The 18188-nt window shown below is 41.3% G+C and overlaps 1 protein-coding gene across 2 annotated transcripts in view; it reads right to left on the bottom strand.

The window, feature by feature from the left end:
* Ripk1 (receptor interacting serine/threonine kinase 1) overlaps window positions 1-18188 on the bottom strand; it is a 31206-nt gene that overhangs the window by 3006 nt on the left and 10012 nt on the right. For both annotated transcript variants that reach the window (XM_050142212.1, XM_050142213.1), the window contains exons 4-10: window positions 15440-15577; window positions 13283-13511; window positions 10928-11077; window positions 9206-9282; window positions 5528-5618; window positions 3957-4496; window positions 1612-1752 (exon numbers count right to left, since the gene is read on the bottom strand). In XM_050142212.1, coding sequence (XP_049998169.1) covers window positions 1612-1752; window positions 3957-4496; window positions 5528-5618; window positions 9206-9282; window positions 10928-11077; window positions 13283-13511; window positions 15440-15577 — 1366 coding nt within the window. The remainder of the gene's footprint in view (window positions 1-1611; window positions 1753-3956; window positions 4497-5527; window positions 5619-9205; window positions 9283-10927; window positions 11078-13282; window positions 13512-15439; window positions 15578-18188) is intronic.

The following is an 18188-nucleotide window of genomic DNA, read 5'->3' on the forward strand; positions in this document are numbered from 1 at the left end:
GGCCTTTCTCTTGCCACTAGTTCCATCATCTTAGACCGTCAAAAAAAAAAAAATAAGGGAACACATGAAAATAAGAAATGGCCCAGGGTGATGGTGCATGCCTTTAATCCCAGCACTCAGGAGGCAGAGACAGATGGGTCTCTTTGAGTTCAAGGCCAGTTTGGTTTACAAAGTTCTAGGACATCTAGGGCTGTTACACAGAGAAACCCTATCTTGAAAAAACAAAAAAGAGAGGAAAAAAAAAAAAGGGAAAGTCATCATAACAGCCTTTAGTCCTTATCCCACTTCAAAAGGCTGAATTTCTAAGGAAAAAAAATTCAAACACCTCATTTCCCCCTCAGCTCCCGTTAGCACTACAGCAGCACAGAATCTGTCAACTCTGGAGCAGTCTAAGAGCCTCCTGGGTAACTGCAAATTGCCAGTCTCTGTAGGACAGGAGCCCTGGGTGTCAGTAGAGTCACAAAGGTCACTTCAGTTCCTCAAAAGCCAAGAACCCACCTCTTAGGCATCTTAAAGGTCACTCTTCCAATGGGGTAGTTCAGCAATTGGTAGAGTATGCAGCCTGTGGGCCAAGTCTGGCTCCTGCTTTCTGTGAATGACCATACCTATACTATCTGTGGCTGCTTCTGCACTCCAATGATGGGGAGGCCTCAGGGCAATCAGAGCCTTGCCTATTACATGCCCCTTCATAAAAACAAAACAAAATAAACACACACACACATATATAAAATCAAAACTGCCACCTCTAAAGTTAATCAGAAAGCTGAATTCCAGTTCCTTTTTGAGACAGGGTTTTGCTATAGCCAGGCTGACCTGGGACTCGCCATCTTCCCAATTCAATTGCCCTAGCCATAGGATTACAGGCATGCATCACTGCTTCGTGGCAGGAAGCTGTGGAGACCTATGAGAGCTCTTGTTTTTATTATGGAGTGCTATGGAGGGCATGGTCTTCTGTGTTCTACAGAATTCCTTTGCTGCGGAGCCAAGGGAGTCATTTCCCCAAGTCTGAACAGGATCATGGATAATGATGTCACGTTTAATATTCACAGTTAGTGTCCTACATTTTCAACACACATTGACTAGTATAAGCTTCACACCACCACCACCAATAAGATACTGTGATTATCCCTGTGTTAAAAAAAATGGCTAACAAAGGATTAAAAATTACCGAGTAAGGGCAGCACTGGTTGGCTCAGCAGCTAAGAGCACTGGCTATACTTGTTTGGGTCTGCTCCAGCACCCACATAGCTCACAACCATCCTAACTCCTGCTCTAAAGCATCTGATGCTCTCTTCTGACCTCTGTGAGCACCAGGTGTGAGTATAGTGCAAGCAGACAAAACAGTCACACATAATATATACCTAAAAAAGTTAATGAGAAAATATAGGATAACTTTCAGAGAGAATCTTAAAAGAAAATTTAAGATTCTATTATGTTCCTCTCTCAACAAGTAAAAATGGTCAAAAAGTGTCTAAGTCATAAGACATTGTATCCTTTTTAAAAAATCCCCTTGAATGCTGGGGACTCAATTCAAGGCTTCATGCATGCTAGGCAAGCAATTTCCTATAGCGACATCTCGGTCCAACAGTGGTCCTTAATTATTATTTTTACCGAAGATGGCATGGTATTTGGGAACTGATTCTTCTTTGCACATGTTGTCTGGTAGTTGTGAACTCGGGCCAAGATCCATATAATTGTAGTTTCCAATTTGAACAGCAGAACTATTGCTTATAGTATATCTTATGGGCTCATCTGAATAGAGAAAAAGACATAGGTTAGGTACATGAGATTGAATGCAAGAGAAAAAACACATGACATGTAAAGGTGGAGGACTCTATTACAGATGTTCAGCTGTTTATCCTATGACACCCCAAATAGTCATTTCTTTAAAATGTGGCTACTTGACTTCAAAACCATTATGATGCCTACCATTGGAAAGAAAGACATCAGTGTTGGCAAGCATGTGGAATAATAAAGCGCCCATACATTGTTGGGAATGAAAATGGTATAACCAAAGTAAAAGACAGTATGGGGTTTTCTCCAAAATTAAAGATAGAATTACCATATGATTCAGTCATTCCATTTCTAGGTATGACATGCAAGCACACATGCGCGCGCACACACACTCTCTCTCCCACACACCGCAGAGAGAGATAGACTGACTGACTGAGATTTCTATATCCATGTTTACAGCAGCATACTCAAAATAATAGCAACCCAAGTGCTACTTTATTCTCCTTTTCCATTTACAGGTAGACACACTCTTCTTATATGGAAGTTAAGAGTTAGAAAGCTCACATTTGTTAGGTCTATCAGAGCAGAGAAGCAAGCTGAAGAATCATGTCTGTGAGATCCTCTTCAGGGTAGAGTAATTCCATGACTCATTGTGAACTGAGATTCCCCTTACTACTGGCAAAAACTCAGCATCATTAAGAGAATCTATTCTTGGCAAAACTGGGGCTTAGAGACAGAGTGAGAACTTTTGCAGAAAACTAGTTAAGACTGGGCTACTCATATGGAGACAGGACCAGAAAACGACACATTATATATTGGTGATGACTGCTTTCCACGCATGCAGATTCCAGCTTTGTGAGGAAAGGAGCGCAGGCTGCTTGCTCATGTTACAGTTCTCCAGCAGTCAGGCACAAAGCAGGAAGTGTTAGAGAAATTTTTAATGAATTAATCATGAATAAAATACAACGGTGACACAAAACATTTTGGCTGCAAACTCAAAGGAAACAGAAGGACATCCCACTCATAAGTGTATGTACTTAGAGATCTTGCTTCATAGCTAGTCTAACAATGTGTTTTCCACAGAGATTACAAGAACACCTACAGAAAAGGCAGAATACTTTGGGGAATTTGTCATTTTGAAAGACTAATTGTTTTGTATCAAGGAACACAGGGCATCATGCATGCCAGGCCAGCTCTGTACCACTGAGCTACACAGCCAGTTCAGAAAGTTCTGTGGTTCACAGAGCTTCCTCTCCATCTGCTGATTTCAGGATTACAGTACAGTTAATGCTAATGGATGACATCAGGGTAAGATAAGGTAGCATGGGAACTATTATTTGGTAATAATGATGGATACTAAGTTTCTTCCATGCCAGTGTATTAGAAACTACAACTAGCTTGGATTTCACCAGAGAGAGCTATGGAAGATGAAACATACCTTTCTTACTACAAACTGTATTCTATATCTACACAAGAAACAAAAATACCTAATACTTCTTTCTTAGCCTCAGAAGACAAGAAGAAAAATAAAAAGAATATAAGAAAATACTTTCCATTTATTGGAGAGGCTGGTATCTCACACAGGATAAAGAGAGTTGCTTATCAGTTGTAAGTGTTGTACAATAATGCTCTTGTAAACTGTAAAGATTTGTCACTCATATTAGTTTAATAAAATGCTGATTGGCCAGTAGTCAGGCAGGAAGTATAGGTGGAGCAACCAGACTAAGGGAATTCTGGGAAGAAGAAAGGCAGAGACACAGTCACCAGTCAGACACAGAGGAAGCAAGATGAGAATACCTTACTGAGAAACGGTACCACCAAGCCATGAGGCTAAACACAGATAAGAATTATGGGTTAATTTAAGCTGTAAGAGCTAGTTAGTAATAAGCCTGAGCTAAGAGGCCAAACAGTTTGTAATTAATATAAGCCTATATGTGTTTATTTGGGACGGAATGGCTGTAGGATCAGATAGGACAGAAACTTCTGTCTACATATTATGATCTATAATCCACACTTGCAGGCATCCATGATGGGTCACAGATCAAACACAATCACAGTCCATGTGGTCTGAGGGAGACCATTTCAAAGTGGAAGGCTGTAGCTACTTGAAAGCTCTGAGTGCTCTTTGTCCTCAATAACTTAGAATTGATGACAATGCTACTGGTGGCTTCATTGTCAGGGGAAAAAGAAAGGACAAGATAGGGACTACTAAAATCATTTACCTGTTAGTGGCAAGGAGATGAATGGAATGGTAGGTGTGCTTCCTGGTAGGTTGGTCTCAGGTACCGGAGTTTTAAAAGTATTATACATTTGGCTTGCATTTGGCCCAAACAAAACTCCTGCACTTGCAGGTCTAAACCCATGATTATATAATCCGTTGTTCCAGAATGGCACTCGTGTTTGGCTGGCTGGCCCTGACAGCTGGTGTGCTGTATTTCCATAACAGGGTGGGCCGGGATCAGAAAGACCTCTGGCTGCTCCACTCTGAACATTCTCATGAGGTCTCTGCTGTGCAAAGGGGTCATGGGAGACCCTTCGTTTCCTTTCCTCCTCTCTGCTATAAGCCACTTTCTGTTTTGGCTGCGGTTTTGCCTGTTTCTCTGTGAATCTTCCAAAAGCATGGTAACCGGCTTCCTCTTGGAGTTTAGCCTGTACACTGCACTCATTCTCATCCTGTGGTTGTTCCGGAGAGGAAAAAAACCAGGACTCCTCCACAGGTCCCATCTGGAGTCCTTGGGAGCTGTGCAGCGAACCAGGCTGTTCTGCAGTAGGAAAGAAATGATCAATATAAAAAGTAAAATAAAACTTGAACATTTTCATGAACCTGTCCTTGAGTGACATGCTGAAAATAAGAATCATGAAAAGCATATAACAGTCCCCTTCCTATAGGGTTAGTATATGATTAGCAGGAACCCTGTCTGTAGGGGAAAACATGGGCATTATCACAAGCAACAAAACAGAGTTTTGCATGGATGGCTGAGGCAGAAGGGGACTTGCCTTGGATTGAGATGGTGACTGTCATCTTGGAACCATGTGGGGTCTAAAAAAGTAGCAGCTTTGTCCTGTGCACATTTTATTGTTCTTTTGTTCTTTAGAAGCTCACAGAAAGGCAAGAGAGATAGCTCAGTAGTTAAAGGAACCTGCTGTTCTCCCTGAGCACTTAGTTCAGTTCTCAGCTCAGGACCCACGTCAGGTGGCTCACAACAACCTGGAACTCCAGTTCCAGGGGAGCTGATGCGCTCTTTTGCGTACACACATCATATATATGATTATATAAAATATATATACATATACGTATACACATGTACACACACACACACACACAAATTGTTTGTGGGAGTGCAGGTCATTACATCCATGACTGGATGAGGTTTGGAAAAGGTTATGTAATTTGCTTCAGATCATATGGCTATGACCTTGGTATCTCACATGATGTCTTCCCTTCTGTTGTAATAAAAAAAAAAAAAGCACCCCTGCATGAATTTGAGACCAACTTTTCTGGAGTGCTCTGATCTCAAGGACTCTGCACCCACATGGGTTCCCAACTTCCTCCTGAACTGTCACTGTCTTCCTGTGAGATGCATCAGATTGCTTGCATCAGGACACTGTGAATCTGGTGAGCACATAGTTAAGAAGTTTCCAAGATACATAACTAGATTTTAGAGTAGGCATGAATTCTTTTAAGGCAGCTGTTTGAGCTTACATTTTCTTCCAGTTTTCATATGGATTGCAGAAGTATTTTAGGGACTCAAATGAATGGATGAATAGGTAAATGAATAAATGGGGGCATTACCTGAATTTGACCTGCTTGGAGGCAAGGGTACACAGTCATTCTGGAGAGAATACATTCTCTTCAAAACTGCATTTTGATCTGGATACTCTTTCTATAATTGAGAAGATACACAGACACTTTAGCAATCGGCAGAAAATTATTCTGAAAAGAATCAAGCTCTTTACAACATCAAGACATTTCATATAAATTTAATAAGCAGTAATCTTTTCTCACAAATTAAACATTTTTCCAATAGATAAAATGATGTCAAATTAACACAGTTAACTTATATTTCCTAATTTCAACAGTTACCACAAAGCTATAGAGTTACATAAAACAGATACACAGATCACAGGATAAGACTAGGGAGTCTAAGAAATACTCTCCCACCCTCATTATATGGTCAACTGATGTTTGACCAAGGTGTCCTGGAGCACTCAGAGCCAGAAAACTGGACACACACATATGCAGAACACCTGCATTTGCTTCCTAAGTGCTAGGATTAATAGTGTGTGTAAACCATGTCTAGCAGTTTCATGCATTTTAAACATTTTTGCAAAAGTGATTTTCTTTTTATAGCTACTTTTTTAATTACACAATGAATTTAAGTAAGAGTTTTGAAACGTCACATAATGCAGAACACGCAGAGCCATTTCTGCGTGCCATTCCCTCCAACCTTCTAGACTGTTCTCTATGGGAAATCCTTATTCAGAGTGGGATGCCCAGTCCTTTTCTCCCTCTAGACACTGGCATGCCCATCGTAATGCATGCAAACACACACACACACACACACACACACACACACACACACACTTAATGTGAAGGGACTCTTTGTTCTCACTAACAAGTCTTGAGGAGCCTTCCATGTCATTACCTTTCATCTTCACCTCTTAATATTGGCTGTGTGGGTTTGGGTCAGCCATGATTCGGGGCATCTGCTTAAGACATCGGCATTGTTTCTGAGTTTTTATTTGTCAACCGAAGTATAAGCATCTTTTGAAATAACATGTTTGAGTGTGTATGCTAGGACGGACTCCTAAGGCTAAGTGTGCACACACAGTTTCCTAACATTCTAAACACATGTGAGGAGACAAGATCTAAGGTTATTTATCATCCAAGAACCTTCACCAATGGGGACGTCTGTATTTACCAACACTTACTCTCACCAATCAATCAAAAACAGTTATCTTAGGGATAAAAAAAATTGATTCAATTTGTTTTTCTCTGATACCAAATACAGTTCTGAAATTTGCTGATCAGTGATATAGTATTTCTTCTTATGATGATAATTCTTGTTCAAAAACATTGTTTTAGCGACTTCATTTGTTCCCTGGGGTGGGTATGTCTGTTTGCTTCTCTTTCCCCAATACTAACTTAAGCTTGTTTAGCTCACTAGAGAATTTTGGCGGGATTTTCCCATTAGGATTATGTTCTATACACCAATGACATTAGGAAAGCTAACAACTTTATCAGATTATGTGCTTCTTTTAATCCATAACCTTATGCCAGCATTTATTTACCTCTCTCTCATGTCGTTTTGAAGAGTTTCTCCATGTTTGCCCATCTGCAGACACTGTATCACCTGGTATGACTTGATTTCCCTTGTTACTGGTAGGGCTACTTTTCTGATGCAGCTGCTGGCTGTTTGGGCGTCTCTTTGGTGATTTGTTGACTTCAGTATTTTGTCTCTGTATTTTTGTTGCTGTTTGTTTTTACGGTTGTTTTTGAAAGAGTCCCGCTATACAGACTTGGCTGGTCACAAACTCAGAGGCCTACTTGCCTCTGCCTGAGTATGTGCTACTACATCTTGCTTCTGTCTATAATTTAATGCAGTTGTCTTTCTGAGTTGTAAGACTGCTCTGGGTCCTATGCATTTGAGTGCTCTGGAGGAGTAGTCAGGGCTTTTAATCACTGAGCCACCTCTCCGGGTACATATTATAATCATCTTAAGTGTTTATATATGTTAATTTAAAAAATGTTTTTGAAAAGTATTTCAAGGTTAAGTGTGATGGCTAATTTAACTGCCAGCTTTACATACTCCAAAATTACCTGGGAAGAGTCTCAAGAGAGAACTGCTTGCACTAGATTGGCCTGTGGACAAGTCTATGGACACTGTCTACACTTGGCTGGCTTGTGGACAGATCTATGGAGGATTATTTTGAATACTAAGATCAGCCCACGGAGGGTGGTGCTACTTTCTGACAGAGGATTTTAGAGAGAGGAAAAAGCAAGCAGAATACTTGGTGGGTGTATGAATTCATTGCTCTCCACTCTTGACTGTGGATTACAATGTAACTACCTGCTTCAAATTCCTACTCCCTTGACCTTCTTGGAACTGTGAGCCAAACAAACCCTTTTTCCTTGAAGTTGCTTTTGTCAGGGTATTTTATTATATTAAGAAAATAAAACTAAGGCAGTAGCTATTTGGAAGTTATTTGATACAGAGATTTATGTTTATATTAGGTTAAGTGTGTTAAAAAAAAGTGAGTTTCAAACAGTCTAAATCCTTACTGATTGGTTGGATCTGTTTGCTGTATCAATTAAAGTGGGATGTATTACTATCTCTAAGCATGGCTGAGGATTTTTCCAATTTTCTTTGAATTCTCTCAGTTTTTATTTGTGTATTCAAGGACTTGTTACCATGGGTATGTCTATATCTTCCCGTGAAATGAACCGTTTTGTTTTTACCAAGTATTCCTGCGTGAGGTAGTGCTTTTTTGCCTTAGTATCCACCTTGATTATCATATGTCTCTTTTATAGTGTAAGAATCCCTCCAAAGTATGTAGATTCTTGCTAGTTTCTCTATCTACTACTCACCCACCTACTCACTTACTTCCTTGAAAATCAGTTTGCTTGCTTGGTTTCTTTATTGAAGTTTCCTTTTCACATGTATGGGTGTATGATTCTAAGTAAGTTATGGCAGCACAGTGATGACTAAAGGGAGTGTGTGTGTGTGTGTGTGTGTGACGTGCACACACGCATGTATCTGCGCACACAATAGTGTATGCAGGTTTCTGTTCCTCTTAGCGGGTTAGCTGGAAACTGAACTTTAATGTACTGCTCTTACTCCAGATACCAAACTCCCCACTTCTGCCTTAGATGTTGTTGCCACTGAGAGCTTGGCACAAAGGAAGTAGATGGAGGAACTAGCTTTTCTTGACAGCATGGATGTGGCTCTCAAACAACTGTTCTCTGCCGTGGTCTTCCATGACTCCTCTCTTCGCATTAGTTTGTGAGTTAGCATCTTTACTCTTTTCTATGTTTCAATAGATATGTTGTTTTTGTTCTCTTTCTATTTGGTGCCTTTTTTTTTTTTTTTTTTTTTTTTTTTTTTGTATGTGAGGTTATTTGCTTGTTTGGTGGTGCTGGCAACAGAACTCAAAACCTCATGCATGATCTATCACTGAGCTATATCCCCAGGAAGGTTTTCTTCTTAATAAATTCTTAAGAATGACGGACTCATTTGTAATAATTTCCAGTCTCTTTGATATTGGGTGTCCTTTTTTTTGTATTTTGTACATATATTTTCCTCTTGCTTCACACATTTCAATGATACTTCTTGCGATTACTAATTTTGTTTTCTGTGTTCCCCAAGCTAGCCCACTTCAAATCTCAGTAACAAATCACACTGCTTCTGCTTCCATGCTTGATAATGCATTTTGGTACGCTGCTATTCTGGGCACTTGCTGTATCACTCACCTTTAAACTTGCCACATCCTCTTCTACATATTCTTCAAACTGACTTAAGTAAAAAGGCCTAAATTCTTCTTCAACGCCTGTATGAAAAAACAGTCCATGAAAACCATACAGAGAAAAACACTACACATGAATCAAACTAGAATCCTAAAACAAGTTCAAGAACCCAAAGAAAGGCAGGAAAATGCTACAGTTTGAATCTTTTTTTTTTTTTTTTTTTTCCCGAGACAGGGTTTCTCTGTAGCTTTGGAGCCTGTCCTGGCACTAGCTCTTGTAGGCCAGGATGGCCTCGAACTCACAGAGATCCGCCTGCCTCTGCCACCATCGCCCAGCTTACAGTTTGAATCTTGAATGACCCCCACTGTATGGCTTGGTCTTCAGCCTGCAGCACTGTCTGGAGCTGTGGTATCTTTAAGAGGTGGGGGTCTAGGCTTGAGGCCAGGCTTAGTGGCACACACCTTTAATCTCAGTAGCCAGAAGAAAGAGGGATCTCCGAGAATTGGAGGTCAGCCTAGTCTACACAGTCGCTGGGTGGAACTCCAGTTCTGTTTTCTCACAGACATACATTACTAGCATGATGCTCTGTAGGTTCCCAACTGCCTCCTATTTTATCTCTGCTCCTCTGTTTTGGCCACTTCACACACTTCTAGGTAATCTAGGGGATGGGACAGGTGCAAAAGTGGGCCAAACACCATATTGCCTTCGTTTTCCTCAAATACAGGGCCAACCTAAGTGGCAGAATACATTTCTGAGGACACCAAGAACTAACCAAGGGGAGGAAAATAGTGAAAGAAGTTAGAAATGGTAAGGTCAAGTGTCTACCAACAGATGAATACACAAACAAAAACTATCTATCTACATAATGGAATATTATTCAGCAATAAAAAGAAAATCCTGGCATGTTCTACAACGTGGATAAACTTTAGAGACATTAGACTCAGTAAAGCAAGACAGATATGGAGCAGAAGTATCGTGTGACTTTTTTACTTCTATGAGCCACTCAAGGCAGTCAGATTTCACAGAATGCTGGTACCAGGACTGGAAGGAGAAGGGGAAGTGAGTACAGAGTTGTGCTCCGCACTGGGGCCCGGAGACGGACAGTGACAAATGTCGTTGAAAAATAGGAATGGACTTCATACCCCTGGACTGTATACTTACAGCAGCTAAAATGGAAAGTGTTGTATGTACTTCAAAACAATGAAAATGCTAACTCCCAAACTAGAGGAGGAAATGAAGAAGCCTGTGCTGTGGGGGAGGGAGTACCTTTTCACTGACAAGGTGCTTGAAGTGTATCAAGTCAGTTTGAAGCCACACGTAATGTGGTACTCAAAAGCATGTTCCTAACTGTGGTGACTGATCTTTATCATTAGCCGGACTGGATTTAGGGTCACACTTCGATCGAGGTGACTGGGAAACAGATCGAGGTATGCCTGGGAAGACTCATCCTGAATGTGGACAGTGCTATCCCATGGGCTGGGACCTTGCACTGAACACGAGAAGAAAGCAAAGTGACTGCCAACATCCCTCTCTCTCCTTCCTTACTCTAGACCTCTGGTCATGGTAGACTGTACTCTTGAAAAAGGCAAAATAAACCCCTCCTTCAAGCTGCTTTTGTCCTGTATTTTGTCACAGCAACAGGAAAAGTAACTAAACTACCAAAGTCACCTTACTGACGAGTATTACCATGTGGGTTGCATCCTGAATATGCACACAACCCTCTCTTACCAGGAAATGTTGGCCGGTCTTCGGGGATTGCTTGCCAACACTGCTCCATGAGTCTGATGATCTCCCGTGGGCAGTGCTCAATGATGTCCTCCACATTTGGCCTGTTCCCAGACTTTATGCAGATCAAGAGCTGCTCAGGACTGATGGCATCTGCAAAGAGGGATGAGTTTCAGTCAGGGCTCTCAGTCCTACTTAACTCTCAAGCAGAGGATGACAGGACCTGGGCAATACCGCTACTTGGTTTCTACCTGCTGTATGCTTTTCCCAAGGCTGTTTCACTCCACAGAGCATCAGCCTTGTGACAAGAAGTTAATGTAGTCTACCGTAGAGATGATAGAATGAGGCTTTAACTTTTGCAGATGAGAGATAAATTCAAAACAAAGCTACTTTTGCACAGAACAAACAAACAAAATGCATGGGTAAAGGTAGGGCATTCCCCAGAGTTCAATACAGAGGCAAAACCAGGATGGTCCGGGCTTTAAAAAGCTCAGTTTATTGAGAGGGACTTAAAATACACACTGGTAACTGCTACTCTAGTAGCAAATATGAGGGGGTAACACAACCATCTGGAGGACAGAAGGTTTTAGAAGATTCCCCTGAGTCTAGAAAATAAGGAGATATTAAAGTAAAGAACCAGGAAGGAGGACTCCTGAGGGAGACCCTTCGCTAGGACAGCAGGACACTGTCAGGATGGGAATGACAGAAATCACACGCATCAGGGACCTGTGCCTAGTGTTGGCAGGAGCACGGACGTGAGGGAGAGACAAAGAAGAGAGTGGAGAGAAGACGAGGGGGAACCATAAAGGGATTCACACTTTACTCTGAGGAACCTGCAAGCTATGGGATCCTCTGAAGGATTTTAAATAAGATGATGGTCCTCTCTGCCTTCAAAAAATTCTATTTCCTTGGTTTTTATTTTATGTGTTTTCATGGGTGTTTTGGCTGCATTATGTCTGTGCATCACAAGTATGCAATGCCCATGGAGCCAGAAGAAGGTGTCAGATGCCCAGGGACTGGAATTACAGACAGTTGTGAGCAGCCATGTGGGTGCCAGAAATCAAAGCTGGATCATCTGGAAGAGTAGCTAGTACTCTTAACTACCCAGCTATCTCTTCACCCTGTCCCATCTGCTGTTTAAGATGACTGACCTATCCTGGCTGCTTTACAATCTGGAAGGCTCAAGGATCCTGAAGCAGAAGTAAGGAGGGTCTGAACTAAAAGGGCTGGTGGGACAGGGAGATGGTCATAGAATTCATGTTTGTTTGTTTTTCAGGCAGTGCTAGGGCTTGAACCCAAGGCTCTACACATGCTAGGCGAAGTGTTGTAACATCGAGCTCTATTCCTAGCTGAATTCAGTTTTTGAAGTTTTATTGCATGTAGGAAAGGGGGACAAGGGTGAGTCTCAGGTGGTGCTAAAGGTGTTTACTGTGCAACTCAGTACAGGTGGTGAGCACAGGGAGCTATGGGATAGTGGTGATAATTGGGAGATTGTCTGGGAGATGCTGCTCTGGAGCTTTCCAAGGTATATGTGCTGGGTCTAATAGTCATGGTCAGAGACTGAGATTTAAGAGGCATCAGCAGAGACAATGATACCTGATCTACTGGTGTTGATAATCAGGAAGAATTTACCGAAAGGAACCATTCCTTTCTACCAAACCCAACGATGGCTGTTTCTGTGCACAATGACTTACTCATCTTTATATTCCCAACTGACTGAACTGCGCACAACAGGTCAAGAAAAGGCTCATTCATGAATAGTTTCAAAGTATGGGGTGCATACCTAGTAGTTTGAAAGGCTGTCCATACTCCAGGAAGAATCCTGGAGTTTTACAACTCCCAAGCTAGGCTACATTATAAAGGTGTCTGTCCACCTGAGGGGTTTCTCCTAAACTGGGATGACTAATTCAACAAAAGTCTCTTGAGTACATCCAGGCATCAGTGTGTGTGTGTGTGTGTGTGTGTGTGTGTGTGTGTGTGTGTTGTGTGTGTGTGTTTTCTGTTAAAGATATAGAAATGAAAAAATTAGATGTGGCCCCAGCCTTTATGAGACTGTAGAAAGAAATTAAATGATTAAAGATATTTAGTAGAATTCACTGAAGGCTACCATTTCAAGTAAAAGTTTTAAAAATTATTACATTTTAAGTGTACATATGAGGCAGAGGGAGAGGGAGAGAGAAGAGATATTCTAACAATTTTGGGTGTCAGTTCTCTTCTTCTCCACGTAAGTCCTGGAGTTTGGACTGAACTCAGGTTGTCAGGGTTAGTGGTAAACATTTTTACACACTGAGCCACCTCACCAACCCTCATGGAACAGTTTTGATTTCTACCACAATCCCACACCTACAAATGTCTTACTCTCATAGGGCTCCTTATTTGCAAATATTGCCCAAAGTACAATGCCAAAACTGTACACATCTGACTTCTCTGTGGCCTTTGCATTGATGTCATTCAGGTGCTCGGGCGCCATGTAGTAGAGGGTGCCTCCATTCTTCTTGGCCATGCTGTTCACTTCCCTCTGCTTGTTGTGCTCCTCTTTAGTCAGTTTGCTCCAAGTCTTAAAGGAAGCCACACCAAGATCAGCTATCTGCAAAAGAGATGGGGCCAAGAGAATTTACTGCATGAAAGCTTCAAGTAAAGCTTGATAATTATGAAATCAAATTTGGGGCCTATCCAGTACATGTGTGGTACAGTCAATTTTCTAATGGTTGCCATAGGTCTATTCAGAATAGATACTTCCCAACAGACATTCATAGAGACTCCAAAGAATATAAAAGCCCGGCATTTCAACTTCAAAGTTTTTTTTTTTTAACATTTAGTGATTTATTTGGAGGGGGCACATATGCCAAGATGTATATATAGAAGTCAAAGGACAACTTGCACAAGTCCTTTCTCTCCATTCATCAGGCTTTGACTCTTCAGGTCTTCAGGCTAGGCATCAAGTGTCTTTCCTAGCTGAGCCATCTTGCTGGGCCCTTCACATCTAATTCTTAAGAAGTAAAAAGAGTGGGGACGAGACAATAAAGCCGTGTTTGTGCTAATTTCTCATTTACTTTGCATATTTTTTGGGTTTTTTTTTTTGAGGGGGGGATGGAGACTGGTTATCACACCTTCTATGTGCCCAGTAGCATCCAGAGGACCATGGCTATGTTAACACCTTCTATTTGCCCAGTAGCATCCAGAAGACTATGGCTGTGTTAACACCTTCTATTTGCCCAGTAGCATCCAGAAGACTATGGTTGTGTTAACACCTTCTATGTGACCAATAGCATCCAGAGGACCATGGCTGTGTTTTCAAGCATCCCAAAGACACCCTGAGGGTGAGACTGTTGCTGATATTTGTTTTGAAGATGGCAGCCTGAACCTAAGAGAAAACAGGACAGGGAGAAAGAAATCGAAATACACATAAAGGCAGAGAAAGATAACAAAGTCAGGCACAGAGCAAAGAAGAAAGTGTCAGGGCAAAATGGCAGAACATGACAGTTACAGAAGAATCCAAGGGGAAGGTCCCACCTGTCTCTAAGAAGCATTTGGGGAAAAGCTAGAGCACATGCTTACCTGACAGTCACAGATTTTACCCACAATATAAGGGGTAAGTTGCTAATGGAAAGAATGAACAGTCTTAAAAGACATTGGAACTAAAAGCCGACTAAGACACAAATGGTGTCTGATGCAGATCTTACAGGCATGTCCTGGTTCTTCCAATGCCACATATTTTCAAGATCTTTTAGTTTCTTGTTGGTGTGGCTCTGGGGATGACACCCCGGACTCTGTCCTTGAGCTATCTAGTGCCCTCTCAGCCTCCAGCTAGGATTCTCGTTGCCATGTGCTGCTGCTTCCCTTAGCTAAAAGTAGCCCTTGAAAGATCGGGTGTTCATTTTCTTATTACCTTTGTTTAACAAAAAGTGTTTTCAAAAGGAAATTGATTTTTTAAAGGAAAGTAGAAATAAGCAAAATGTCAAAGCAGAGGTCTTTGTTTTGGGGTGCCAGAACTGAGTCCAAGACTTTAGATGTGCTAGACTAGTTCAACCACACTCCTAGCTACACAAAGTGGGAGGATTCTGAGGCCAAACTGGCTGATTTACTGCTGCTCTGACTCTTAAGCCATTTCTGAATTCTAAGAATAGTTTCTACACACTTTCATCCTCTTTTTATCTCCAGGGTAGCGAAGTCTCAGTCACAAGATTTCCTGGGAAAAATAATGAGCAGACAGCTCATTCCAGAACAAAGACAGCAACCCTTGGGTACTGCCATGTCCAAGTCTAACAAAAGAGAAACAAAATCCAGGAACCAGAGATGAGAATTTTATTAAAACATCAATTCATTCTTAGTTATTTCCTGATCCAGTCAAGCCTGCACCTGCCCTTTCATACCGTGGCAACCTTGCAGCGGCACCATCCTGCTCAGTGCTGAGCTAGGTTCTCCTTTATCATCACCACCCAAAGAAATCGATTTCCAATGGAAAATGAAAAACTGCAATTATTCAGCCTTCTCAAAGCATAAGTTGTGGCTTACCTTGATGTGAAAGTCATGGTCAACAAGGATATTTTCAGGCTTCAGGTCCTTGTGTATAACACCTTTGCCATGTAAGTAGCACATTCCTTCGATGATCTCCACAATTATCCTCCCTTTTACAGAGAGTGGGACACTGATCTGAAACAACATAATAAATAGAGAAGTAATCTAACAGGAAGCGCGACTACTCCATCCAACACGGTGGGAGGTGAGCCCAAGGTTTGTGGTAGCGGGTTTCTCCCACCAGGCAGTCTGCAGCGTTGCTGTCCCTGGGAAACAAGCTCCTTTCAAGGAAGATTCTACTCCAGGGCTGACAGGGGACTAATGCTGTATTTTGTTCAGAAAAAGTAAAAAAACTTCTGTGCCAATCTGGATGCAAATAAAAATACTGTAAGAAGAAGAAGTCATTGATATTCCTGCCTCCTCTTTCAACAAATCCTACCAGCATGTACCACTACGGTACATTTACACAGTGGAATATGACTCAGCTCTTAAAAACAAATCATGAAATTTGCAAGCAAATGGATGTAACTAGGAAAAAAAAATCATGAGTTAAGTAACCCAGATGCAAAAAGAGAAACATCATACGTATTCACTTACAAGTAGTTTATTAGCTGTAGAGTAAAGGATAATCATGCTGCAATCCACAGACCCAGAGAAGCTAAGTGATAAGGAGGGCTCAAGGTGGGGGGATGCATGGATATCTCTGGGAAGGGGAAACAGAACTGACATCACTGGTGGATAGTTAAGGGGGATGGGAACAGAAGGGCTCAGGTAGGGGAAGGATGGAGGGAGAGAGCACTGAGAAAGACAACTGGATTTGGGGGACATCTCGGGGACAAACTAGAAACCTAATGTAATGAAAACCCCCAGGAACCTAAGAGGGTCGCCCTAGCTAAGACTCCTAGCACTGGGAGATATGGAGCCTAAATTGGCTATCTTCTGTAACCAGGCAAGATTTCCAGTGGAGGGATTGGGACATCAACCCAATTACAGTTCGGCAGCTTTGTCTTCTTGTGGGACTCTTATCAGGGAACAGGGGATCCCTGACTCTTTTGCTTGCTTTTGTGCTCCTTTTCCTCCAACTGGGTTGCCTTTGTACATCCTTAAAATGAGGGAAGTACATAGTCTGTACTGTAACTTGATACCCATGTTTGGTTGCTATCTATGGGAGGCTTGCCGTCTTCTGGAGAGAAAGGGAGGAAGAGTGGATGGGGGCGGCAGAGGGGAGATGTGGGAGAGGGACTTGGTGGTGAGAAAGGAGGGGAAACTGAGGTTGGAATGCATACAAAAATAAAAGAAAGATAAAGAAAAGAAGCCATAAATTAGAAAGAAAGCAACTGAGGGAAGTGAGGGAAATACATGGAAAGTATTGAAGGGAGAAAAGAGAAAGAGGAAAATGATATAATTACTTTTTAAAAAAAAATAATTTATAAAAGAGTATCTATATTCTCTCTACTGATACTATATTCACTCTACAATATCCTTTATGTCTAGTGCATTATGCAACAAAAACTCATGTTTAAAACATGAAATCAAGCTCCTTGTAAACAATGACATTTATTATTATTATTATTACTACTACTATCATTTCTATTTCTACCACTCCTACAAAGATTGTCTCTGCATGCCTAAAATGATGTCTAGAATATTAGAATGAGCAGCAAAATCCACAAACATTTCCATGGCATACTCAATGTGATATGACAATATTATTTACATCAAGTATAAGAATAATGTCAGGGAAATAGGAATGTGAAATGACACTAAAAGAAAATGAGTACAAGGAAGTATGTTCACCTTGCTGACAGCAACATAAGCATCTCTGTCACATGCGTGATTCTAAAACGATGCTTGGGTCCATTTTTTTTTTTTTTTGTGATATGGCAGCAGACACTTTAGATATTTGTAGAATCTCAGGTCACTCTTGAAAATTATATCCCAGCATTTGGGAGAGAAGCTCCAAAGCTACAGTGAAACCCTGTCTCAAAAAATTATATATATATATATATATATATCTTCAATGTCATTATTTAAAAAAACATATTTCTATTTTTAGTGGTAAAATTTCAGTTTTTCTCAATACAAGAACCAGCTTGCAGAAAGAATGATTTCAAAAAGTCTATGTGTGTTTGCTGCTGGTTCACAGGAAAAGGTCGAGGTGGTAGAACTTAAGATTCTCAAGTCATACAAAATCAAAGTCTTTACACCATCTGTGGTGGTTTGAATAGGAATGACCCCATACACTTACATGCTTGAATGCATGGCCCAGAAGAATTGGCACTATTAGGAGGTGTGGCCTTATTAGAGGAAGTGTGGCACTATGGGGCACGCTTTGAGGTCTCATATGCTCAAGCTATGCCCAGTGTGGCACAGTCTCTTTCTACCGCCTGAGGATCCAGATGTAGAACTCTCAGCTCCTTCTCTAGCACCACATTTGCCTGCATGGCACCATGCTTTCTTGCCATGATAATGGACTAAACCTCTAAAACTGTAAGCCAGCCCCAATTAAAATGTTCTCCTTTATAATAGTTGCTGTGGTCATGATGTCTCTTCACAGCAATAGAAACCCAAACTAAGACACCATCTTTATCCACATTATGCTATAACTGACCACAGCATCAATAGCTTGACCACCACAATATAGAAGATAGCAGAAGGCTGGGTGTGGTGGTACATACCTATAGTCCCAGATACTGAGAAGGCTGAGGCAAAAGGATCACTCCAGCCTAAAAGTTGAGAGCAGCAT

The sequence above is a fragment of the Alexandromys fortis genome, unplaced genomic scaffold (genome assembly GCF_014885135.2).
Source record: "Alexandromys fortis isolate MF-2015 unplaced genomic scaffold, M_Fortis_MF-2015_v1.1 scaffold_5, whole genome shotgun sequence".
In the NCBI taxonomy this organism is placed as follows: domain Eukaryota; kingdom Metazoa; phylum Chordata; class Mammalia; order Rodentia; family Cricetidae; genus Alexandromys; species Alexandromys fortis.